The sequence below is a fragment of the Myotis brandtii genome, unplaced genomic scaffold, assembly GCF_000412655.1.
Source record: "Myotis brandtii unplaced genomic scaffold, ASM41265v1 scaffold481, whole genome shotgun sequence".
Lineage (NCBI taxonomy): Eukaryota > Metazoa > Chordata > Mammalia > Chiroptera > Vespertilionidae > Myotis > Myotis brandtii.
This window is the reverse complement of record NW_005368381.1, coordinates 334,429-361,263: the sequence shown is the minus strand read 5'-3', so window position 1 is coordinate 361,263 and position 26,835 is coordinate 334,429. Positions and strand designations below refer to the sequence as shown.

Sequence of the window (26,835 nt, the reverse complement as noted above, 5' to 3'; positions counted from 1 at the left end):
TGGAATCGAACCTGGGACCCTTCAGTCCGCAGGCTGATGCTCTATCCACTGAGCCAAACTGGTTAGGGCTATACTATTACATTTTGGAATTCAAATGAGTGACTTTATATTTGTTCCTGCTAACTTTCTTGTTTTTCACAGACTAATCTTTATTGGAATAAACTTCATATTTGTACATATTTGTTGAATATTTATCTTATCTGTGAGGTTCAAGACTACATCCATCTTGCTCACTATTGTCTTTCTAGTTCTGAATACAGAATTGATAATCAGTTCTGGTGAGTTCGTTGTAACCCAGAGGTCCTGGGGTTCTCCATCTTCCAGTAATGATTGCATTGCAATTGTTGAGCTCTTCTAGTTGATCCACCGGAATTGCAGTCTTGTGCCAGGCTGCCCTCCCCAGGTATTTAACATGTAAGAGGAAAGCTTACATGTTTCCCATATATGTTCTAAGGGTCTTCCTCTGGGCTCTTGCTCCTAAGTTCTCTGTGGGACATCTTTTACTGCCTTAGCCCTAAACCTTTTTACTGGATGCCTAGGAACCTGGAAATAAGAGCAGGAAAATGTATCATAGAAAGGTTATGTCCCTGTTACGTTCTATTTTGCTATAGTGAGTCCATCATACCAGCCTCTGGACATCTCTATGAATTCTGATTCTGTCATTTTGGTTTTCTCTCCCATGTATATGTAATATTCAAATTTGATCTAGAGACATTAAAACAGAACCTTTTTGTGTGTAGTCATTCAATTGGTTAAGAATCTGCACACACCTATCTTTATCCACCTCATATTCCTGCATATTGTCCCAAGAGTATCCTAAGATAATGTTTTGTTGCACTCCAGATACACTGTAGATGTAGCATTCTCCTCATCTACCCATCCAGTCACCCTTTCAAAGGAAATGAGCTGAGTGGGGGATGATTTGTTTTTCCTGAATCCATGCAGGGGCTGAGCAATCTTCACTTCCTTTTGCAAGTGCTCACCAACCATCCTTTTACTCATTTGTCCTAGACTCTTGCCCTCAATCAATATTAAATGTTTTGATCTATAGTTTATGGAATTCATCTCTTCCTATTTGTAAAACTGTGGAGCCATGTTTGCCCATCTCTAAGTTGCAGTGTGCATCTTCTTCACTTTCTATGGGATTATAACAGCTACCACTAGCTGTCCTGCAACCTGAGCTGCAAGTCCTCACAATGCTCTGGGCTGTTATTGATCCAGAGTATGAGATGAAATTACTCAGAGCAGCAAAAGGCTCTTTTGGAATAAACTGCCTTTAGGAGCCTCTCTTGGGTGCTCACTCTGTCCTTTCTACTCTAGAAATCCTTCTCCTCACAGAAGAGAAGGAGTAAAAGAGGAGCTGAGGAGGTTTTGTGTTCTCTCTATAAAACCATTAGCAAAAGGAAAAGTCAGGGCATCCCATCACTCATCCGATAACACCCAAACACTTCTGCTGTTATAAAGACTTCCGCAACCTGCCTTTCCAATCTGATGTCCAACTATTTAACTTGAACCCTTTACTTCAGTCAGGTCAGTTCCTCACTGCAACTTAAGCATGCCTAGACCTTCTGGTGTGGTTGTTCTGGCCGAGCCTTTTCTCCCAATTTGGAATGCCTACTATGTCCCCCAAAAGTCACCCTCGCCCAGCTCGTCTTGCAATTTCTCTAGCCCCTTTAACCTTAACCATACAATTGAAGTCACATGCTAAATTATGCATTTCACTCATTTTTATCATAGTTCAGTTTTGTCTTCCTGATAGTATGCACCTCAAAGCGGGTATCTTCTATCCCTCACAGTATCTAAACTAGCACAGGGCCAGGCCTATAGTCTTGACAATCATACTTGCTTTCTATGGAGATTTTTACAGTGACCAACATCTGGCTTTTAACACACACCACAAATTTAGACCTCAAGATAGCTTTGTCCAGCTCCCAAAAGGACTAATACAGAAACCAGATAAATCTAGGAATGCAGGTTGGATACATTCATTCTAGGCACTAATGATTTTTGCAATGGGAAATAAAATCCAAGTATATCCTCAGCCCCTCTCCAAACAAAGAGCTGCGTTTTTTAGCTAGGCTCAAGGCTGGCTATCAGTAATGGGGCTATGAACCCTCAAGCTACCCCAGCATAGCACTGACTACAATTTGATTGAAACCCTGCCTGTCTTGGAGGCCACTTCTGCAACCCAGACAGACCTTTCAAAGGTATGAAGATCAACTGTAATCTCTCACTGATGGGTCCCAAATAGAATTGGAGCTGGGTTTGCTATAGACCTTGAGTTCTTAGAGGATAGGCAATGTTTAAATCCTCCCCAAATAGAAAGCCTCCTAATTTGGAGGCGCGCGCACACACACACACACACACACACACACACACACACACACACACCAGAAGAGAGGAGGCCCAGTTTGGTAATATCTGAGATGGAGCAATCAAAGGATTATAACAACAAAGACTCTGAATTGACCTAAAAAGTTCATGTCATCCAGCCCTCTGATTTCAGGAAGATGAACACCAGTGTTTTCCTTAGTAGTAGTCTTTCATTCATTTTTCAACTATTTTGGAGAACTTACTGAGTGCCATGATCACCTCCTATCCATATCAAAGTTTTTCCTTGTATCTAACCATCTTTTCCCCTCTATCATTGTCAGAAGAAATGGCAGCTTTGTCCTTATTTAGGAGTTAACTTTTTAAAGATATAACACACTTGTCACTTAGTAGGTGCTCTACAATTATTTAATGTTTCCTCACCATGTTCCTCCTTTCTAAATTAAAAAACAACACACTAGTCCTTTGGCACATTGTTTTTGTTCTTCTCCAGACCCTCTCCAGCTTTTCCACATATGCTGAAAATGTGTTGACGAAGGCCAGACACATTAATGCTTTAAAAGGCATAACCAATGCTAGGCAGAGCAAAAAAAAAAAAAAAATGAGGACGGTGGGAAAGGTCATATATTTCTGGACTGCACTCCATGTCTGTTTCTAACACTGACTGTGACATTGGACTTTTCTGGGCCCATTTTACCAATTGTAAAATAAGTGTGTTGGACCAGATGACTCTGAGGCTACTTCTAATTCTAAAACTCAGAGCCTGATTACCTCCCAGCCACTTCATGCTATATTTGTGTTATTATATGCTAGTGTTCATTTTAGTTTGGGAAAGAAGAGAAAAGGGGAGAGAGTAGAAATAAATTCTACACTATGAACTCATTCAGCTGTGACCCACCCTGACACTCTGCCCCCGGTTCTTTTTTCTTTTTTAACTATACTGTGTCAAGTCAATCATTGCCCATCTCTCTTTTGGTCCTTATACTACCTTGTGTTCATCCCCTCTGAACATCATCCTGTTGTGTTGGTTCATCTCCCTCATTTTGTCAGGGTCATTTAGAAGAATTATATTCTTGGTTTCTGAGGTATCAGCAACCCTACCCAACTGTCACACTTGTTGAGCTGGTTCAGCCCTTCAAGTCATTGAGAATAATATGAAATACCATAATGCTAACCCTGTAGAACCTCATTGAATCTGTCCCCCAAGGTTGATAGGGAGTCACTGATTATAATCCTGGAGAGAAACTGCTCCCAGGGCCCCAATGAACTTCTCCAATTCCAATGACCAGAATAGGACACAAGCATCTCTGGGGAGGAGAGGGCCCTTGCTCTGTCAGTCACCCAAGGCAAGGGAGTCTACAGACCTGATGCCTCACTGGATTCAGATATGAGTAGGAATTTCAGCATGTTAGAGGTCAAACCTCCTCCCAGCCCCCTGTCCAGGATGAGGGCAGGGTGGTGGCCCTGGTGGCAGTGGCAGCACGGATGGAGGCGGCAGCAGCGTGATGGCATGCAGAGGAGAAAGAAGTGTTATTTTTGCTATTTCATTAGGAGGCCCTGAGGCACTAAGAGAAGGCTTCAGCAGCAGGAACCCATGGCCCTGGGGGTGGGGACAGCAACCTGATGAAGATTGGAGAGGCCTTCATGCGGGTCCAGCAGAGCGCAGCCCAGACATGTATCAGTTTAAAGGCACAGGAGGCGGAGAGCTGTTGTGATTCCTAGCCTGCAGAGGCACCCAGCTGGGAGGTCTGTTAGGGCAAGGCCTGTGCAAGGGAGGCAAATTGGGAGTGCTAACTGGATTTTTTATTTTTATAACAAGACACTGTGTTTAAAATTTTTACAAAGGACAAACTCCATGGGTTTCTGTTAGTGTTTTAAGAACTTTTCTTTAAAAAAAAAAAAAGCCAACGACAACAAAAAACACTGCCTTTTTGAAAGAGAAATGACAGACACAAGAGACTGTAAATAAAATGGGGTGAATTTCTGATGGCATTACCCCGAGGACAGAGGCGTGAACTCCACAGAACCTCATTTACCAAATCTACTCTGCAGTCTGCAGCCCTTCACAGGGACACAGAGATGGCTGGAGAGTTCTCCCCTATGGCCTCCAGCCCCATCCGGCCATAGCCCCTTCCTCCTTCCAACCTGTGGTCTTACTCAAATCTGTTTCTTTCTTGGGGGTCCTGTTCCTTGGTCGGATTCTGTGAACACTGGAGCCAGAAAGACCTGGGCTGGGGCCCTCCCTTCTGGAGCTTCTTCGCACTCACAGGTTGGAGAAGGATTTGTTCCATTTTTTTTTTAAATCAACAAAAACAAGACCAGAAAAAAAAGATCAAGTCTAGGGGAGAAAGAGCTACTCTGCTCTTTACAGCTCCCAAGTCTGGAGTTGGTTGGTGGTGCGGTTCCAAGAGAGGCGGAGGGCAAGCACCAAGGGGGTGTCCAGCTGGTGCTTTCAGGCCCCCAGGAGAGTCTGTGGTCAGGCTCAAGGAGCTGGCTTCGGCTGCTGTCCCATGGGTCCTCAGTTTCCCAAGGACTCATTTGCATCCCCATTTGGAGGGTTTGTTTAGGTTTACTTCCTTATTTGTGTTTTTGTACATGCGGGTGCATGTCCACGTCTATCTATGTTTGTGCAGGTGGGTCTGCTGTTGGGCGTGGGTGCGTGCGTATACATATATATCTGTATGTGTTTCTCTGTGTGTCTGTGTGTGCATGTGTGTTTGTGGATCTGGGAGGAAGGGAGCCAGGAGAAAGGCTGTGCTCTGGGCTGGAGCTATACCCGGGTAGTGGAGTGTGAGTGGGGCAGCCCAGTACTGTTGAACCCTGCGGCAAAGGTGTTATAGGGGTGCAATGTCTGCAGCCCTACCAGGGAATTGGGAATCATAGTGATGGTGTTGGGGGTCATGAGTGGGATGTCATCAGGGGAGCGCCGCAGGGTCAGAGTGTAGTCGGGCAGCGCAGTGAGGCGCAGTGTGTCGTGAGGGGGACCGGCCTCACACTCATGGTGGGTGGGGCCCAGCTGTAATGCTGCCAGCTCCTCCTCAGGAGCAGCTCCCAATTCGGGGGCCCCGGCTCCCCTCTGAGGGCTAGGCTGGCGCAGGGGCTCCTGACGTCGTTTGTCCTTACGGTAGTAGAGGGCAGCGAAGGCCAGAACATTAAGGAACAGAAGGGAGGCCCCCACAGCGATGGTGACACTTAATTCAGTGGAGTAGTCACGAGGGTTTTCCACCAAGAGTGGCCCTGCATTCTGATCCCCATTCCAGGACCCTTGGGCATTCTCATTGCTATAGGCAGGGGAGATGGCTGGCCGCTTGGTGCTCCAGGTCTTACCGTTGGGCCTTCGGGTGATGTGGGAGCTGTGGGTGGTATCCAGGGGTGGCACTTTGGTGGTTGTGGACGTATAGTGGAACATGTCATGCAGGTTGTATAGGTGGGGCACCAGGTGTTTCCAAAACGCCACCTTAGTGGCCCGGTAATGATCTCGAACCCTCGGTTTCAGCCCGATGTGAAGGTAAAGCTGGTCTCGGGGGTTGTATTTGGACCAGGCCACTTCCTCAAAGCGGTTGGCCTTGGTGTGAATAAACTTGGTGTCCTGGGGGACCGGCTTGTTGGGATCCCTGAAATATCACATGAAAATCTGGGGTCACCAATCTACCTAGATGAGGAAAGGTCCCAGTATTCTTCCTCTCACACCCACCCCTAAAAACCTCCTCCCCAGTCTAAAACTTCCCACTGTTTCCATCTTTTTCAGGGCCCCTCCCTTTGTCCATACTCCTCTTCCCCAGCCTTGAACTCCTACTGCCCACAGCATCATGGAACCATCTCATCCTTCCCTATGCCCATCCTGTAAGATCATGCTATGCCACTTTTCCTTTTCACATGCTACTGAGCATCCATCAATCTTTTCAGCTGCCCAGTTTTCCGAAGAGCCTTTAAAGGCTCTTTCTGAATGTACTTTACTCCTACTTCACACAGCCTCCGGCCATTTAACCTTGAATCCCATAGTTTAGCCAATGACTCTCACTCCTGCTCAGTACTAATGTTAACCGAGTTGTGAGCCTGAGCAAAAATTTTAAGGGAAGGAAATGGCATGAAAGACTCAAAAGGAGGAAGTACGGAGGGTTGTGTGTGAAAGGGTTACCAAGCAAGACTTGGGGAATACTTTAGGAAGGGAGATGATGGAAGAGATTTAGATAGAGCAGAGGGGAGGGCATGCTGGGGTCCCAAAGAAGAACCCCCACGTTCTCCTTACCCGGTCTTGGCAAAGTTGGTCCAGTAGGTCATGACAACAGCACTGAGCATAACGTCATTCTTGGAGAAATTGCAGGGGAAGAGGTCAGTGGGGCCCACCATAGGGACACCGAAAACATAGGGTACTTCGTCCCCATGAGCTGCATCTGACCAAGCAGGCTTCATGAGGCTCTGGCAGTGATGGTAGAAGGCGTAGAAGTAGGTAGGTGAGCCATAGCGGGCATGCAGATCAGCTGTCACCACTGAGGGTTCCACCCACTGGTGGTCAGTGAAGAGTGCCACCAGTGTTTTACGGCGGGTCTCAGGGTTGTCACGGTCTGCCCAGTCTGTGTACATAAACTTGATGGTCTCCCGCAGGGTATCCTTACCCTCAGGATATCCATATAGATTGTCCACAAAGTTGGAGACGGAATAGTCAAAGTCAGTGCCAGAGACACCATCCTCAGGGTCCACCACCCCTTCCACAAACTTGAGCCCCTCACCCTGGTTGACACCTAACATGATGTCATAATTGAGGAACTCACCCTGTTCCATGAGAATCTCAGGGTCATCAGGGATGACATCACCATCAATCACAGGGCCAAAGGCCACATGGTAGCGGGCTGGCTGGATGTCCTGTTCTACTAGCTCCTTGGCACTCTTTTGCCGAAGACAGTCCACCATATCCACTGTGTCTAGCACATTACAGCCCACCTTGTCTGCCAGCAGGCTGGTATACTTCACTGGTTGGTAGTTCACAGCCCAGCTGGATAGAGCAGAACCACTTTGGATGATGGCCCTCTGAAAAAGCCCTAGAGAAGATAGGCAACACCAGGTCAGATCTGTCTTGTCACCCACAGCCCAGGCCTCCCTTGCCTGTCTCTGAGGGACAAATCAAACATCTCCTCATTCCTTTGTTACTGAGGCTGCCCTATCGGTTGAATGGGCTGGAAAAGAGTAAAAATCCTTTGGGCTGGGATGATTGGTGAGGACCGGAGGAGGGGTTTCTGGGTCCCTTCCCTGACTGGTCCACTGCCTGCTTCTAGCTTCCTTGTCCTGGGGCAATGGTTGGTAACTTGGGGGTTAAGGACATGCCAGGAAGAATTAACCCCTTGGGCCCCAGACATCAGCTTCCTTATGCTCTTTCTCTTTATCTCTCCTTGTCTTCCCCTCTTGCTTCCTGCCCAGCTGGGCCCAGTTCTGTGCCAGCTCACCACCAGGGAGCTGGCGCTTCCACCACAAAGGGGTCTTTTTCATGAGAGATGAGAAATGCAAGCAGGAGAGAGCCTCACATTCTGGGAGTCTGGGGAAGGATTTTGAGGGCAAAGTTCTTGGGGTCTGAAAGTCTCCAGGGAATGTGCCCTCCCAGTCCATAGTGTCCACAGAGACTTTCCTTTTCTTGAAGCTACTGAGGCGTCAGATCCAGATTTTCCCCTAGTTGACGGGGAGCCAGTCCCCCAAACTAAAAAAATGAATGATTCTTTCCTAAAATAGGGGGGTATCATTCTCTCCCTGGCCCCAACACTGCCAAGGGATAATCTGGTCCTCAGGCACACAATTCCATTCCTCTAAAAGAAAGACAGTATGCATGGGCAGAAAGAGAGGGAGAGAAATACAGATGACAACTTAAGAGACAGCCTCACTTTTCAAAAGATTATTCTCCATGAGTCAATTAAGGAAAGGCAGAGAGAACAAATCTTTAAAGCAGCCAGACTTCCAGGGACACCAGCCCGCTAGGAGACAGAGTATAGCACCACTCTGAGGAAGGCCTTCTCCTCCCTGTGAAATAGTCCCAACCAGAGGAGGTACTGTTCGTTCCTCTTTTCAGACAGAGGCACCCTCACAGCCAGTCACTTCATCCATCTTTGTGGAAAAGGGACTCCTGCTCCAATTATAATCACCTAGAAACACATTCTAAGGTGGGATGCAGATCCCAGCTTAGACTTCCCTCACCGGGGTAGTTCCTAGAGGGAGAGAGGATTTCTAGGTCAGAGCCGGTGATTTTTCTCTCTCAGAGAGATAGGCCTTCTTCAAAGAGAGACTGAAAGTCTTCTTGTGAGAATATCACTAACTCATGGGATTGATTTCAATGAAAAAAAGTCTCTCACATATTTCCTTACTTCAGAGAAAGGCACCTTTACCTCTCAGAGACAGAATGTGCTATAGTCCAGAGGTGATGAGAACATTTCCTGTGAGCACAAAAGGGCCTATTCAGCCCCCTTGGAAGAGTTACTGGCAGAGGGACACACAGCAAGGAGAGAGGCTTTCCTTGGGGCTAAAAATGAGAGTTTCCTTTAGCAGGGCTGTACAGCCCACAAGGAGGTCCGAGTCCGATGATAGGTTTCTACCCTCAGAAAAAGTCTGCCCTGCAGGTTAGCAGTCCTTACCTGGGACCCATCCCCCCTCAAGGAAGATCCCTTCTTGTACAGACTTGCTCGTCAGAAAGAAAACCAGAGAATGAGTGTTTCTTACACCTAAAAACTAATTTCCACCCTAGAGCTCTACCTTGCAGTCGTGTGTCCTTCCCTAACTGAAAGATCCCCTGCCTCAAAAAGAACTCTTGTCCCTTCAGAGAGAGGCAATGGATTCCCACTCACTCAAATAAGACTCCGATGTCAGAAGGGGATATAAATGGGGTTACTTTTCTAAGCTGTAAGTGGGATTCTCTCCTCCCCTCTCTCCCATTGGGAGAATTCCATCTTCTTCTAGTGAAACATTTCCCATCAGCTTCTCCCCAAAAGTATACTGAGCTGATAGAAGAGGGTGGGCTGATTCCCCTGGTGCTCCGGGGCATAGAACTGGGCACTCTGGAGCCTGAGAGGCCTGAGGTGCAGGGTAGCCAGCACTTTGCTGGTTCATATTTGCTCCCAGAGCTACTCACCCTCAGAGTGATGTGACAACGTGAGGAGGCTGACACAGGACGCACCGATGCCTGAGCCAAAGACTGTGATACGACGGGGATCGCCACCGAAGAAGGCAATATTCTCACTCACCCAGCGGAGTGCCTGAATTTGGTCAAGGAGCCCATAGTTGCCCTTGGCAGCCTGATCTCCAGTGCTCAGGAAACCTGGATTCAACAAAGGGCATGAGGACAGTGAAGGTGGAGGGATGGAGGACCTGCAGTATGATAGAAGGGGCTGTGAGGACAGAGGATGAGCATGCAGCACAGTTCTATCCACCTAGCTAGTATAAAGCAGAGCTCCTTTCTGCAAGGTCCAGCACCATCAGTACAGGAAGGGTCGGCTCCCTGCCTCCCACCCATTCTCCAGTTTGGAAGGAGGGGTATCCAGACCATTAGAAGGGGATGCCTCCAGTTGGGAGACTTAACCTGCAGGAACTGCAAATGGCCAGGACCCAGCATCCTCTGCCCTGATGTACTATCCTGGTTATGGTTCTAGCACCTGGCACTATAGAGTGGAAAAAGCAGGGACCCTGGACTCAAATAGTCCTTGGTTCGAGTCCCGGCTCTACCACTTACTAGTCATGTAGCTTTTGGCAAATTATTTAACATCTCTGGGCTATAGCTTCCTCTTCTGTAAAATGGGGATAAAAAAATACTCTGAGTTGTTACAAGGATAAAAGGAACATAAATAAGCATCACTAATATGCTGAGCACATTGTAAATCTGTAGTTACTTCTTTTTCCCCTTCCTTCTATCTCTGAAGAAAGTGAAGATCCTAAGAGGCAACAACCCCTAAGCTCTCTTTGCCCTTCCCATACAAGTTAGTCCATCTCCATTTCTTTCCAGGGCCTCGGATGTTCCCTTCCCCTCATTCTCAGGGCAGGTCTTCATTCCCTTCCTCTAAAGACCTAATGAATCAGAAACTCTGGGGATGGGACCCATCAATCAGCATTTTTAACACACTCTCCAGGTGATTCTGATGCCTGCTAATGTTGAAAAACCACTGGGTTAGACCATCTTTTTCATCTGGTGGAGAAATTGGGGAGTCAGTGCAGTGCGTTACCACAGAAACAGGTCTTCCCGCCCACCCAGTGGAATTTGCTGCCAGGAGATATGTCACCATGGAGACTACCTTCCCACCCACCTGCTGGGATTTGCTGCTGTGGACACTTGTTACCATGGAGACTACCTTCCCACCCACCTGCTGGCTATTCCACAGAGATGTCCTATATCTCCTCATCCTCCCTCCCCACACGCTTTCATTTCAGATGGATTCTGCTGCCTCATTTCAACCCTCTTCCTGATCTCTAGGCTCCTTGGGGCTCTATCTTCTCCCACCCTAGACTTTCAGAAGGGTTCTTTCCAGGTGGAACTTGTGGAGCTCCTACATATTGGAAACCCATACCTGGATCAGCATTTTTTTAAAATGTTTTTATTGATTTTTAGAGACAGAGGAAGGGAGAGGGAGAGAGGAGAGAGAAATAGAAATATTGATGAGAGAGAAACATCATCGATCAGCTGCCTCCTGCACACCCCCTATTGAGGATCCAGCCCGCAACCTGGACATATGCCCTGACCTGGAATTGAACGAGTGACCTCTTGGTGCATGGGATTACACTCAACTACCGAGCAACACTGGCCAGGCTAGGTTAGTATTTTTTTAACCCCACCATGAAAAGCTCATTCACAGCATCTGGCATCATCTTTATGAGAGGCTGTGTTTAAGGAGGCTCCCTCAGCTCACAGAGAGCTCTCTGGCAGTCCTGAAAGTCCACGGGCAGAAGCTGAATTCAAAAGACTCAGTAAGGCACAAGAATTCCTCAGCGTCTTTCTCAAGTCCTTCTGTTTCTAGCTTCTGCAAGAGAGCTCATTTCACCCTCTTCAAGTTATTAATTTACCTTTGGTACAATTAAGTATGTAAAGTACTTAGTTAGTCCTCTCAGGACCTAATCACAAGCCCTCTTTAGCCCCAGGTTCCCGATGAGGAAATGAGAAGGAATTAGAGAAAGCCTGCACGAGGATGAATGGAGGAGCGCTTGTTCCTCTAGACAACAGGACTAGCTCCTCCTTTGCCAGGCCCATTCACAAACTGAAGCTGCTCCTGCGAGTCTTAAGAAGTATGCTGACCAAGATTCAACCCAGCTGTCCAAACCTTGAGACCCTCTGGCAAAAATCACTATGTACTTCTCTAGGCCTGCCTGTCTTCTGCCCCTCCTTTCCCCAAATCCTTTTCCCAATTTCTCTCATTTGGGCAACAGCAGATTTGGCCTTAGCCTTTGTCAAGGAAGGTATCATTCAGTGAAATGTGTCAAACACATCTGTCCTAATCATTAGGAAGAGCCTGCATTTGGATGAAGGAAAGTAGATTGCTCCAACATGTACCAGTTTCCTGGGTTAGGAGCAAAGGACTGAAAGGGCTAGGTGGAGGGTTTGTCCATCACTCTTGGCTCCCTGAGATCCCAAGAACCTTGGGATAAGAAGATCTGAAGCATGCGGATGATGCCATGCCAACCATCCTTACTACAAGAGTCCTGCTTGAAGTGCTATATCCAACAGGCTCAGGAAGATGACACAGCAAACATGACCCACCACAAGCACACAAAACCTGGCAGTCTGGGAGAGCAGTCACTCGCTGCTAGCTCCCCCGTAACTCAGCCATCCATGCAAAGCATGTGAGAATGAGGGCTAAAATACCAAACTCCACAAACTGCCAAAATAAACCTGAGCCAGTCTCCCTGGGCCCAAGTTTATGCTGCAGTGCATGGTAAGCTGCTTGTCAACAGAAGACAGGGGATTCTGGCACCAATGATATCAAAACCAGATATCCATGCCACTCAAGGCTTGATGTTTACCGGGTTTTCAGTTTGCCTGAAGGGTACCTGGGCAAGGATGTAGGATTAAATTCTGGAACCCAGAATAAAACTTGGCAAGCCTCTACTTCCTCAGTCCCAGAGATAACCACATCCTATATCCTGCTGGGGTCCCTTTCTTTTGTTGGTCTCAAGCCCAGTGAGGGCTTCTCAAATAATAACTACCATTCTGCCTTGGACTTTCTCCAAATACATGAGTCACCCAAGATGTCTAAAGAAGCACCTTAGAGTGAGCTGTCTGTTTGTGCTCAGTGCTCCAGAGAAGCAGATGGGAAGGAGGGTAAATGAATACATATACAGCAGTCCTAAAATAACTTTGTCTCCTTCAACATCTTTTCATTATAATGTTGATAAGATGCCATAGGAATTTAACTCTTGTTTGTATCAATTAGCCTAAGGTTAAAATTGGTACCTTTATACATTGTTTCACTTAACGTCACAGAATCTATTGATAATGTTAAGTGAGGACTTACTATAATTGTGGTTCAAAACTGGCCACCTGTTCTGGGATGCTTTGGGAAACAAAACAACAAAGCCTCAGCTACACTGAGGAAAATCCCCAAGTGTCATGGACAAACCCATGTTCTACAACTGGCACCAAGAAGCAAAACATCTTGTATGTACCCAGAATCCAACCAGTGGCTTTACTGATTACATTTGTGTTTCCTAGCAGGCACTGAAGAATACACAGGAAGCAGTAAAGAACTTCTGATCAAATCTTAGTTTATGACTCCTTCTGAGGTTTGGGTAATATTAGTTTGATCATTAACTGCTTAAGCCCAAAGAATAATATTTCTGCCCACAGATATGCTGTTCTGGTTAGCCAAATGACAGGAGATTGTAAAGTGGGAGGTTCTCAACCTGGGTTTCATGGATGAGCTTCAGTGGGATCCATGAAATCATTTCTACAAGTGTGAGTGTGTGTGTGTGTGTGTGTTTCCAGGCAAAGTGCATAGCTTTCATCAGAATCTCAAAGGGGTCCAAGACTCCCCAAGAGGTTAAGAACTTCTGATACAGAAGCGTAAGGATTAGAACAGCTTCGGCTAGGGTTGTGAAGTAATCAGCAAATCACAGGGAGTGCTCACCATCAACAGCCTTCTATGCAGCCCACAGCTCCCAACCGACACTGCAAATCTGTCTCTCCTGTCTCCTTTCTGCCTCCTTTCTCTTTGTCACCTTTTCCTCTTTACTGTCCCCATCCTGTTCTTTTCTCCTTTACATTCTCCCCTCTCCCCCACTCCTCTCCTCTCTCTTTCCTTCATCCCTAGCCAGTCCAAAAATATGGAACTGAAGCATATTCTTAGTATTCTCTGTGCTTTCCAATACATCTTCTAGACTGAAGCTTTGTGCTTATAATTTTTAGAAGCAGCTGAGTTGAATGTTTTCTATTACTCTCACTAAGAAAATAAAGTAGCAACATTACTTTTGGACTTAAACTGCTGGGTATGTGTGCCTATATATCTGTGTGTGATTATATTTGTATATTCATCATTTTTGAAGAACTCTGCAGCCCTAGTACATGTATTTCCAGCCACCTTCACGGTACCATTTTTATTGTCATAGACTCAAATTCCCTTTCTCAACAGGACAGAACTTCTTAGGAGAAACTTGCCAAGATGTCTGGGGAAGCTCAGACAGGAGCAGCAGCAGAACCATGAAACCCAAAGCACATCAGACTATTAACAGACTGGGGAGCTGCCCTGCAGGCTTCATACCCAGTATCCAGATACCACTGAAGGGGACACAGGCTCCACTTTTTCCAGGGAATATCACTTCTCCAGTCTGAACCCCAAAAAGGCATCTTGCCATCCCATATAGTATTAAGGCAGTACCAGAGCCTCTGGAATTAGAACTGGCAAAGCAATATACTCAAAAGCAAATTAAAATAAGCCAACTAGCTATGTAGGAAGCCATGACTAATTGCTGGTTCAGCACGCAGGCCTACAGACCTGACAAACAGCCTTGACCCCCACTGGAACTCTGAGGACACAAGCCCTCGAGGTAAGAAGTTGGCTTCTTCATGACACTCCAAGGATATGGGGCTGCATGTGCCCTCTGAGGCCTAGGTGAGCATATGAAAAGGAGCAAGGACCTTTATGCCCAGTCACCTCTTTGAGGCACTTGTTTACCTCAAGACCTTTGCCACATATAAGCATTAACAGTCACTGAGAAAGGTATGGGGTATAGTGGAAGCCCAAATCACTGAAACAAGTGTGTGGATGACACAGTGTGTGTGGAGAAGGGCATGTGGGTGTGTGGAGAAGGGCATGTGGGTGTGTATGAGGAAGGATTTGGAAAATAAATGTGTGTGTTGGAATGTGTTTGTACAATATGTGGGACCGTATGAGGATGTACCCATAGAGTAGAAGAAATGTATATGTGTGTGTATATGGGGTACATAAGTATGGGTGTGCATGAATATGGGGGTGAGTAGAGTTGTATGTGCATGAATGGGCAGATGTGGGTATAGGAATGTGTATACATTTGTGGGATAGTGTGGGGGAATATGTACACATGTATGTATTAGATGTATATATGCAAGGTATGTATGGAACATGTGTGTCCATGTGGGTATATGTGTAGGAGGTCTGTATGTATATATGTGAGGGGATGTAGATATAGATGTGCAAGCAGGGATATGAAGTGTGTATGTGTATGTGTGTGTGTGTGTGTGTATGTATGTATGTATGTATGTATGTAGTATTTGTGTATGTGTGGGGTGGGGAGGTGTGGATGTGTAGGTATGGGTGTTTTTGTGTAGGAAGGGGGAATATTGGTTTGTGTTTATATAGGGAAGGTGAGGGACATATGTGTGTATGTGGGTGTTGGATGAATGTGGAAGTGGGGTGCATGGGGGATATGAGTATGTGTGGAAGAAATATTTATGTACATTTAAGGTATATATGTGTGGGGTTTGTGTGTGGATGTGCAGGGTATGGGTCTTTGTGTAGAGCATACATATGGACATAGATATGTGTAGGGAGCAATATATGGGAGTGTGTGTGTGTGTGTGTGTGAGAGAGAGAGGGAGAGAGAGAGAGAGAGAGAGGGAAATCTGTGTAGATGTGTGATAGGGTTATGGGATATATAGAATATATGGGCATGTGGATATGTGTGTGAGACTACATGTGTGGAGTGTATATGGAGTGCTGGGGGAATGTGTGTGTATGTGAGGAAATCTATATATGTGGATGTGGGGGTCTACATGTGTATGGATATGTGAGTGTGCTTGTGGGGGGATGAGTGAGAAATCACCATATGCATGGGGGTGAATGAGGACAGTGTGCATATGTGAACATGTGAAGGTATGTGGGTGTGTGGATATGTGATTGGCTAGAAGAAATTCCTATGTATGTGCAGGGTGTTTAGAGATTGTGGGTGGGTGGGTAGTGATGAGGACAGAACACTAGAAAATTAATGGGCCCTATAAGACTCAGCCAAGCAAAAGTCTGGAAGCAAAGACCTGGCTTAAGACCTAAGAGAAGGTGTGAAGTTTGAATTGAATTTCCAGTGGGAACTAAACATCCAGGAAAGGGCCTGGGGACATAGGGAAGCTCCCAGTACTTGGGTAGGGGTAATGGGATAACAGCATTTTTACTATGGTCATTAGCACCAGCTAGGAAACCAAGGCCACCTGTTCTTGACTGCCCAGCATTCTTTCTTCCCTCCTTGAGAACCCAGGCTTCCTCCTAGACACCTAGTAGGGAACCATACCTAGCACCCCAACCCGATAGTTGAGGGTGATGACGATGACGTTGCCATAACTGGCGAGGACGCTGCCATCAATCATGTTGCCTGTCCCTTCCATGTAAGAGCCTCCATGGATGTAGACCATGACGGGCTTAGCACCACTGTCCCGGATGTCTGTAAGAAGAAGGGGTGAGACATAGGCTGGGTAGGATGCCCTTCCTTCCCCACCCCCACCAGCCCGGGGGGGGGGGGGTGCAGGTAGCAAAGCTATCCCAGGTGCCAGGACACCACCGCCATCTCTGAGGGTAGGACTCATGGGGCTGCTCAGCCTAGAGCTCAAGCATCAGCCAGAGATACTTGGACTTCAGTGGTGTTGGTGTTTTTAAAGACTCTGGTTTCAAGTGCTTCCCAGCAGCCTGGCCTGATACAGCTAGGCCTAGGTAGGCCTGGAGGCGGCGGGGCGGGGGGGTCAGGCAGAAGAAAGAGGAAGGGCTGGTTCCTTGGCTGCATCAAGTGAGTCCTTCCCTGGGCACCCAGAAGTCCTGGGACCTGATATGGCTTTAGAGAGCAGGGGCTGGGGAGCCCTGGAACCCCCAAGACTAGACCAGTTCCATAGAAATACAGCCATTGGCAGAAGCTGGCCCCCCAGTGCAGACAGAGACAAGAGGGGTGGGAAGGGGTAGCACAGGGAGAGAACAAGGAAGAATATGGGGAAAGGGGAGTGAATGGCAGAGATGGGATAGGGGACCCTTAGTGACATGGTTTCTCATTTACCCCATTCTCCCAGGACATCAGGCAGATTTATCTGGAGCCATTGGGGATGTGGAAGAGGAAAGGACAGAACTAAGACTGAGAGATCTGGCCCCCGTCAGCATTAGAATGAAGATGGAGCCTCCCAGAGGCCATACAATGAGGGACCTTAAAGTGGCTGTTCCCCAGTCTCAGCAGACAGGGGCAGGGATGGGATGGGCATTCAGGAGGAGCCTCCTGGCCTGATCACCTCTACCTGCAGCCTCTCAACACTCAACCACACCAGCACAACCCTAGTAGCCACCAACGGACCCCCTGAACTGTCTGGCCCCTCCGGGGGTGAGGGGGCAGGGTCACAGAGGTAGAAGGGAAAGCTCTCTGCTGCTGAGCAAACGTACCCTGTTTTCCCAAGGAGGAAGGAGGACTGGTTCAGCCATCACTCAAGGATCTTACGCCATCCACTAACTGAGCTGTGGTGTCCCGGCCTCAGCCCGGAGCTTTAGCCTCCAGTCCTTCTGCTAAGAGAAGGCTGGGGAGGTTTTAGCTGGGGCTATTCTCCAGCCCCTTTGGTTGTCACTGCCTCACTCCTCTGTTCAACATCCTGCTGGGCCCCTCTCCCAGGAGCCAGTCTCCCCACAACACAGGCATCTCCTCACCCTCCCTCAGCCCTGCTTTCTCTCCACTCTCCCTGCTGCTCAGTAGGGGCAGGTGCCCATGAATCACAGAAGATGAGGAGGAAGCTGTCTCCAGCTTACTACTATAGGACTGAGAATGGGTGGGAAACCGGGGTGAGGAGGATGCCCTCCCCATGGCTCTGCTTGTCGTCTCCTGCTCCCACCAGCATGTCCATCACCCTGGAACTCCCAATGGCCAACCAGGCCAAAGATGAATGAACAGCCCAATGGCCTTGTACAGAAACAGAAACACACCAACGGACGGACAGACAGACAGACGGGGCTTCTCCCCATTGAGAGGGGGAGGGGCTCTGTGCCATGCACCAGCCGCCACGCCCTGCAGCCCCCAAATACCTTCATCTTCATCCCCGTCATTATCCGCTAAGTCCTCGCCCTGTTTCTTAGCGCCGGATCCTGGGGACCAGACACGGGGAGACACAACAGCACAGAACAGAGAACAAAACAGAGAGAGAATTCAAAAACAGCATGACTGCAGTGTGGCCCAGTAAGCCAGCTCTGGGCCTGGGCCCAGGACAGGCAGGACGGATGGCAAGAACTGAGGGAATGGGTGGGCTGAGGCCCAGACTTTCATCAGGAAGATGGTGTTGCAGGCCCCTGTTGTGCTGGCCTCCCTGCACTTCCCTGCCCCGCCTCCCTGTCCCAACAGCCCATCTCAACCAACTACCTTCCAGTTAGGAAGGAGGTAGCAGCAGGTGGGCCAGGGCACAGAGCCAGAGAGCCACTCAGGGAAGGGATTTCTTCCATCTGGAAGGGGCTGTGAGTGTACACACAGGCAGGCTGAGCTGGAGAGCAGGGCAGGCACTAAGTGTGAGAGGCAGCATTGCCAGCATGTGTGGATGTGGATGTGAGCTATTAGGGCAGAGAAAGGTACCAGGGACCCCAGCCCTGGGCTCCTTGGGACCAGTGAGCAAGCGTAAGCTGAGCCTCAGCTCACCCTGATTCCCACAGGAGAAAATGGGACATGAAGCTGTCCCTCTGGTCTTCCTTGTTGGGACCTCCTGCTCTGGATAATGGCAAATGAGGTTCCTGCCCATAGGAACCAGGCCTGAGAACAGCAAGCTTTGCTCTGAGATCTAGAGAGAGCCTGAGGAGGGAGGGAAGGAAAGAAACTGGGAGAAATAGGGGTAGGGTGGGGGGAGGAGGAGAGGAAGGGAGAGAGAAGCAGAGGGAGAGAAACACAGAAATAGAAACAGAGAGAAGCAGAGAGAGAAACAGAGGGAGGGAGGGATAGAGAGAAACACAGAGAGAGAGAAACTGAGAAACAGAGAAGCAGAGAGAGAAACAGAGGAAGGGAGGGAGAGAGGGAAACAGAGATAGGAATAATGGTAATCACTCCTACTGTGTACTATGTACTGAATATTTATCATGTCAGAGACTCCACTTCTGTTATATAGTTTCATCCTTACACCCCAATGAGGTGGGTACTATCTTTATTCTTGTTTTACTGATGGGGAAACTGAGGTTCAGAGGGGTAAAGTGACTTGCTCAAGATGATACAGCTAGAAAGTGCTAGAGATGAGATTCAATCCCAGGTCTACTTGACTCTGGAACCCATGGTCTTTCCACTGCACCATGCCATCTTTTTGGGATAGGGGAAAAGGAGGGGAAAATAAATGAGAAAAGAGGTGGAACATGGAGGGGAAAGGAGGGATGGGAAGGAGAGAAAAGAGACCAGAGGAGAGAAGAGAGACATTTAAGACCTGGGGGTAAGCTGGCACCAACTCTTCTTCCTGTTCTAAGGAGACGAGAAGTGCACCTTGAGAATGGCTGTGGAGAAAGGAGACCTCCTGCCTGGATGCTGGGCAGCATGTGGAAACAGAGGTCATTCTGTTGGCACCCAGCGCTTACCCTCTTCTCTAGGACACCAGATACTCTCAGCCTGGAGGCAGCAAATAGCCTTCTTTCTCAGCTGGCCTGGTCTCTGGTGCTGAATTCCCTTACAGCTATTAATCAAAACAGAAACCACTCTCATAATACAAAATGGATTTTCAACTAGGGCAGGAGCCCAGCCCAAGGGATAGAAACCTCCTCCAGCTTCCCAAACTTCCAGTAGTGTCTACTGTCTTAACACCTAACATTACTGCCCTCAGAGATCCTGTGGGGATTGGGGCTTCATTATCCACATAGTGGACAGAAAGGAATCACTCATCCCTAAACATGAATTCCTTCCAACTTGAACGGGGTTTGGGGTGAGGATGGGGCAGGTCTTCCCAGGAAATCCTTTACTTCCCATGGGCCCTGGCTTAGAAGATGCATCCCTCCCTGACCGCTGGGAGTGTTCCTGGGTTGCTGCACTGTCTCAGCTTCCTCGATCTGCCTTTGCTTCTTCAGCTTTTCACTTTGTGAGCTACTCCTTGCTGCCATGCCTGTCACCCTGGCCAGCTTGACCACCATCCCCCATCCTGACAGAGTACTGCTACAGGATCCCAGCCAGGCCAGCCCTGCCTACCCTAAGCACACAACCCTAACCACCTCTGTGGATGAGTCTCCTCCAAATGGGCCCTGAATAGGGAACTACTTTGAACAGTTAAATGACCAAATGACCTCCCCTCCAACTGTCTGAAAATCCACCTCCCAGATTGGCCTGTGGGCCCTGGCTAAACTGGCTGGGACTAAATACTAGGCTAGGAGCTTCTTCAGAGTGGCAATCAGACCTTTAGTTATTTCTAAATCTTTCCTCTGCCTCATTTATCTCTCTGCACATCCCAACAACACCTAGCACTTGGCCTTGTCCACTGTCAACTATCATGATCAGTATATGTATCTGAGTGGAACTAAAAGCCAGCTCTCTAGCCAAACTCTCAGGACTGGACTGTCTTAGGCCCTTACTGGTGCTCTGGGGAGGTCATTCCTTCTAGGAAATGGTTAATTTTAAGATCATTTCCTCTCCCTCCCACCCAAGTAAGTAACTCAAAAGAGTAAGTTTAAGAGATCCTCTTTGTCTGGCTGGAGTGGCTCAGTGATTGAGCATTGACCTATGAACCAGGAGGTCACAGTTCGATTCCCAGTCAGGGCACATGCCCAGGTTGCGGGTTCAATCCCCAGTGTGGGGCGTGCAGGAGGCAGCCAATCAATGATTCTCTCTCACCATTGATGTTTCTATCTCTCTCTACCTCTCCCTCTCTGAAATCAATAATATATATTAATATGTATATTAATATATATTAAAGAGACCCTCTTCCTGAGTTCATTGATAGGCTAATGGAATGTTAAGGACAATACCAGTCCTCTACCACCTTCACATGTGCAAACAGAGGTTCTTAAAGGAAAATATTTGCCTAAGGTCTCACTGTGAGTTAGCAGCAGAGCTGGGACTGGTCAGGCTTTGTGGCTCTGAGACCTGTACTCTTGCTGCAGCACCACAATGCTTCTTCATTTATGAAAAAAAAAAGTGTTTACTGGTAGCCTACTGCTTGTAGGGTCCTGGGCTGGGAGTAGAGATATGGTGGAAAACTCCCCTGGAGCAGCAGGCCTCACTCACTGCTCAGTGTGTATCAAAAGCACTCAGCACGCATGCCCATTGTGGAGATCCTGGGCTCTGCTCCCTGAGGTTCTCACTCAGCAGGGAGCACCCAGTCCCAGGAATCCTGAAGACCCCACCTGGGGGAACCCTGCTCCAGGATTTCAAAGGAAAACAAACTCCAAGTTTGCCAAAGGGTTTTAGGAATTAGGCTGATTTTCCACCAATTCTTAGGCTATTACTGTTTCTAGTTTGGCCCAACCTGTCCACACTTTACCAGTTTTCAGAATTGGGGAGGCAGGAATGACTAGACGGGAGTTGAGTTGGTTCACGTGCTACAGCGGAAAGAACACTGTCCTGAGGGTCAAGGGACCCAGGTTTTGTTCCCAGCTCTGCCACAGACCAGTGACAGGGGATGAGCAGCAGCAAGTCACTCCCCTGGGCCTGTTTCCTCATCCATAAAATCAGGATACCAATTCCCGCCTTAGAAGCTTCCAGAGATGTAGGGAGGATTTTATGAGATAAGTATGAAAATTCTTTACAGAAAACATAAAGTGCTACTTGAACATGAAGAATTGTTACACAGGGGGAACAAATTCCTCCCAGCAAGAGGGTCAATTTAAAATGCAGGGTCTTGTACCTCCTTTAGAGTCCATAGTTCCAGGAGGAAATCCCGCCCCCCCAAGTCTGCCACAAAACCAGCCCAGGTCACTCAGCTGCTCTGGCCAAAGGTGGGGAGTTGGGTGGCAGGATTCCTAAGCCTGTGCATGAGTTTGGTCTCAGCTTCAGGGCTGGAGAGTTAAGTCTAGACCAGTGATGGCGAACCTATGACACTGATTTTTTTGGTTGATTTTTCTTTGTTAAATGGCATTTAAATATATATAATAAATATCAAAAATACAGTGGGGCCTTGACTTACGAGTTTAATTCGTTCCGTGACGGAGCTCGTAACTCAAATTACTCGTATGTCAAATCAATTTTCACCATTACAATGAATTGAAATGCTGGGCTGATGTGGCGTTCACTGTGACGTTCACTGCGCCAACTAGCGGTGGGGTATCTGAAGCTGGCTCGTTACCCAAATTTTAGCGCGCAACTCAAAGCAAAAAATCGGCCAAGAGATGGCCAATCTCAAAAAACTCGTTAGTCGGGACACTCGTAAGTCAAGGCCCCACTGTATAAGTCTTTGTTTTACTATGGTTGCAAATATCAAAAAATTTCTATATGTGACACGGCACTGAGGAACTGTATTTAAAGGGCCAGAAGGTTGAGAACCACTGTCTAAGGCAGTGATGGCGAACCTATGACACGCTTGTCAGAGGTGACACGCGAACTCATTTTTTTTGGTTGATTTTTCTTTGTTAAATGGCATTTAAATATATAAAATAAATATCAAAAATATAAGTCTTTGTTTTACTATGGTTGCAAATATCAAAAAATTTCTATATGTGACACGGCACCAGAGTTAAGTTAGGGTTTTTCAAAATGCTGACAGGCCGAGCTCAAAAGGTTCGCCATCACTGGTCTAGACTATCAACCCAGGAACGAACTTGGAGGGGTGAGCCCGTGGCTCCCTAACCAGGAAAAGGCCTCTGGTTCCACCTTGACTGCCTTGAGTTCTCCTGAGGTGGCCAGAGAGAAGCACTGGCTCTGTCTTAAGAGTGGAACTGAGGTCTGAGAAGATCAGAAGAAACGTGGTTGCTGCTTTTGCTCTGAATCTGCCTTAGGCCACCAAATCCTCCCTGAAAAGGTGGCCAGGGCCCTTGGATGAGGTGGAGCTATGTCTGCTCACCACCTGCCCCCTGAGCCTGGGCCACTTGAAGGAAGGCAGGGTCCTCAGGGGCAAGTGCAGGTGGGCAGGCAGCCCTCCCTCTCTCTTTCTCTCTCTCCCTCCCCGCCGGCTCGCTACCTACCTCCTTTCCTACAAATTTTCTTGTTGGGCTTTCGGGCGCATTCCTTGGAAATCCGCTTTACTGTAAAATGAATAAAAAACTAAAAAATAACAGGAGGCCTCTGCCAAGGGGCATGCACCCTCCACCCCCAGACCCCAAGAGCTGCTCTCAGGTGGCATATGGCAGAGAGCCTCTCCCACCACCTCCTTGTTTCTGTCACTTACCTTAGTGTGACCCCCGCGGGAGGAGGCACCAGCTAGTGAAAGAGGAGGCACCTAAGTAGTGCCCACCAGGCTTGCCCCCATCCCCCCACACACCTAGCTCCTTTGGCTACACACAACTTCCACCTTCCAAAGCAGGTGGAATGGCAACAGGAGGCCTGGTGGGGCCAGCATCCTCCCGCGGGCAGCTGCTGGCAATGACCCATACTCCCCCAGGGAACCCCCATCCAGCACTCTGACCCTAGACTTGTCAAAGCTCTCAGGCCTGGCCAGGCCCCTCCTGGTAACAGTGTCACTCACACAGGGGAGCTCAGACAATGCTGGGAGAGCAAAGAACAGGGAGGAGGAAGGGGGACGCCAAGCAGAGTGATGGTTAGACAGACAGAGGCATGCTGCAGGGCACACAACCACATGCAAGCCACAAACACAACAGGGCAGGAGAAGGCAGGGAGGGCACAGTGCCTGGCCACAGCACTCACCATCCTCCGTGGGCACATAGACATTCAGGTAGAGGCAGTCTTCATTGGGCTCTTGGATGTAAGTGGCGACGATATCCAAGTTGGCAGTGAACCAGACAGGCAGCATGACTTCGGGCACAGCTGTGTGGATGTTCTGGGGGCACACTGGGGGAAAGTGTGTGGCGTTCCGGATGCCCGACCAGGATGGGGGTGGTTCAGGGGGCAGGAAGCGTTTCTCGCCGATCGGAGGAGCTGCGTAGGGCACCCCCAGGTATTGGTCCACAGGCCCCAGGATCTCACTGGGCAATGGTACCCGGGCACCCCTTAGCTTTCCAAAGTGAGTATTGACTGTGGGCGCTGGGGCCTGTGTACTGGCCCTCAGCACCAAGCCGAGGAACCACAGGGTGAGGCACAGGCTCCGGCCAACTGTGGGCTTGGGGCTCAGGGGCAGCCAGGGCAGGCCAAGCCACAGCCACATGTTCTGGGCAGGGGGACTGGCAGGAAAGGCAGATTCCAGGGTCACAGCATCAGCCCAATAGGCAGCCCCTTCATGGCCACACTGACTGGAACCTCAAAACTGAGCTCTTGAGGGACACCTACAGGTGCTGGCCACGTAGAGAGCAGGTCATCCAAGCACCACAGCTTCAGAAAGAAGACTCCCTCAGGGCCAGACAGGCCTGTGGAAAGAGGGAAGTATTCGTCATCCAAGACAGTGGGGAGGGTTATGGAGTGGGTTTTGGGGGCCCTGCTGGGCTTGGGCTATTCTCCTCGTTAGGAGAGGTTTCACGTGCCCAAAAGTCGAGAGACCCATGGATGATCTCCACTGCCAATCTGAACCATTCTATGTGCCCGGCCATGGTTGGAAAACCCAAGGGGATTGACAGAATGACAGTGGTTGCCACTACAAATTACCAATCCCCAACTTGAACTCCTCAGCCAATGGAGCTCCCGAGGGCCAGCTGGAGCCAGAGTAGCATGTGGTAGAAGAGGTGAGAACTGGAAATAGAGCTAGGTCCCTGGGCATGCTGCAGGAACACTGCGCTCTCTAGCCCCAGGACTGGAAAGCCCACACAAGGACCTCTGCCTCAGGGGACAGGATTGTGAACCTCACTCTGAGACTCTATGGCATAAGAAGGGAAAGCAGCAGACAGTCAAAGGGTCCCACAGAGATACCCTTCATGCTCAGGCGGGGCAGGGGCAGGGGCAGGGACAGGGGCAGGAGCAAGGATAGGGGCAGGACAGCCATTTCCCAAAGTCCCCAGAACCACCTGTGCCCTTCTGTACATTTCTCCTCAGCCCTAACTGCTCCCAAATCCTTAAGCCTTGGTCATCTCTGTCAGCTAGCTCTGAGTCACATGGAATGCCAGAACTGAGGCAGAAACTCTTCTGCCTAGCACCCTAGGCATTGTTGATGCTCAGCCAGTGGAAAATAAACAGTGGAGTGTGGGGAACACACTCTCAGAGACTCACACTTTGAGACTCACAAAGTCTCAAAGAGGAAGTAAGAGATACCAAGCCAGATAATAAATACTACAATGTTCACTCACAGAGACATACATTCCAAGCCCACAGAGATCCCCTCATATAGTGTCACATTCTGAGACAGAGAGTGTCACCCAGCCAGAGACTTACTAAAATATAGTCACACACACTACTCAGGTAAATATCCAGACACATGCAGCATGATGGTAACACATAGGTGGAGACAGAAACAGGAATAGCAACACAATTGACACAGGCCTTCTGACACACAGGTACAGTCAACACATATCCACAGGTACACACAGACACTCGTGCATGGACACACACACACACACACACACACACAATATTTCCTTTCCCCCCCCATTTCTCCCAATTTTCAAGATTGCAGGCCTTCTCCTTTAAGACTTTAAGAACTGCCTGAAGGGGTGGGGGAGGGAGATTGGGAACGCCCGGCAATTCGCCACCTCAGAGAGGGGAATGAGATGAGAGAGAGGGAGGGAGGGAGAGAGAGAGAGAGAGAGAGAGAGAGAGAGAGAGAGAGAGAGCAGAAGGAGGGTGAAGGGAGGGCGGGCAAAGAGACTAAAGGGGTGGGGGCTCAGATGAAATGGGGAGCAAAATATGGGGGGTTAGATTCCAGCCACTGCCCCACTGCCCACAATGGCCCAGGGTTGGGGGAGGAGGGGCAGGAGAAAGAAGGGGTAGGAGTAGGGAGGTGGAGCAGGAGCGAGTGTGTGTGTGTGTGTGTGTGTGTGTGTGTGTGTGTGTGTGTGTGTATGGGGGGAATAGTCCGCAGCTGAGTTCACACAATCCCCCCATTCACTGTCTCCATGGCAACTCTGGGGCACAGACCGCTCATTCACACGGCTTCCCCACCAGCACCCACCCCCACGATTAACCCTCTCGGTGCCGCCCCTCCCCACAAATTCCATTAACCCTTTTGGGATGCTTCCCTCTCCAGTATCCCTTTGGTACCAAATGCCGGTCCCCTTTGAGTCAATTCCCTGCAGTCCCTCCCCCGTGAACACCTAGACAAATCGACCCCCAAACGCCCTCTGTACCCTAAGACCCACTGTAAGTCCCCAAGGCCAAGATCTTCATCCTGGCCCAACTTCCAATTTGGGAGAAGACAAGGAGAGGTGGCAATGCCAGGGATTAGAATGGCATCTGGGGGTACTTTTTACGCTGGAGCAGTATTGGGTGAGGGGCATTGTACAGGAATGCACTGGTATTGTAAACCACAGGATTGGGGGCTATGAGGGCTCGGAACGGAATTGAGGGATGGAGCTTCATTGGAATGGGGAGGATAGGATAAAGGCCTCTGTTAGGAGGGGGGCTGCAGAGTGGGGGAGGGAGCCTGGCTGTGAGATGCTACCATAGAAGAGGGATGGGGTTGCACCGTGGGGGTGGGGGGACTGGCAATGTGCATAACAGGAATGGGATTGGGGGCCCTCAGTAGGGGTATTTTGATGAGCATTCGAGCCGGGCTGTGGAAATAGAGGGACCATGGGCAGGACGATGACAGGGATATGTGGGCTTCAGGGAGGAGGTGAAGGAGAGGAGTGGGGGAGGATTGGGGGGTCAGGGGTGCCGATGATGGAGAACATGGGGTTGAGGATGGGGAGCACTGGCTGGGGAGTGGAGGAGCCCGATTGGGAGGGGATAGGATGGGGCAAGGTATGGACGGCTAAAGAATGAGAGACCTCGGCCTCACCTGTTCCCCTGGCTGTTGCAAGCGACTGAACCGGGCCTCGGACCACCCATATCGCTTCCAGGCCAAGGGCTCCGCACCCGAATCCCCGAGATCTGCTCTCTGGCTGCTTGGCTGCTGTGCCCGCGCACCGAGGGGGCGCGCTG

The 26,835-nt window shown here is 49.0% G+C and overlaps 1 protein-coding gene across 5 annotated transcripts; it reads right to left on the bottom strand.

The window, feature by feature from the left end:
• NLGN3 (neuroligin 3) lies at window positions 1-26,835 on the bottom strand. 5 transcript variants are annotated; one of them, XM_005876191.2, is made up of 9 exons: window positions 26,693-26,835; window positions 23,518-24,173; window positions 22,839-22,898; window positions 17,799-17,858; window positions 16,045-16,194; window positions 9,440-9,625; window positions 6,581-7,370; window positions 5,659-5,945; window positions 1-4,094 (listed from the first exon to the last, which is right to left on the bottom strand). In XM_005876191.2, exons 2-9 carry the CDS (start codon window positions 23,972-23,974, stop codon window positions 4,015-4,017), a joined length of 2,070 nt encoding a protein of 689 aa, XP_005876253.1. In that variant the 5' UTR covers window positions 23,975-24,173; window positions 26,693-26,835; the 3' UTR covers window positions 1-4,014. The 5 variants fall into 5 exon arrangements, with proteins under 5 accessions (XP_005876253.1, XP_005876254.1, XP_005876255.1 ...); XM_005876192.2 differs by lacking the exon at window positions 1-4,094 and having other exon boundaries at window positions 4,622-5,945; window positions 26,693-26,833; XM_005876193.2 differs by lacking the exons at window positions 1-4,094; window positions 22,839-22,898 and having other exon boundaries at window positions 4,622-5,945; window positions 26,693-26,833.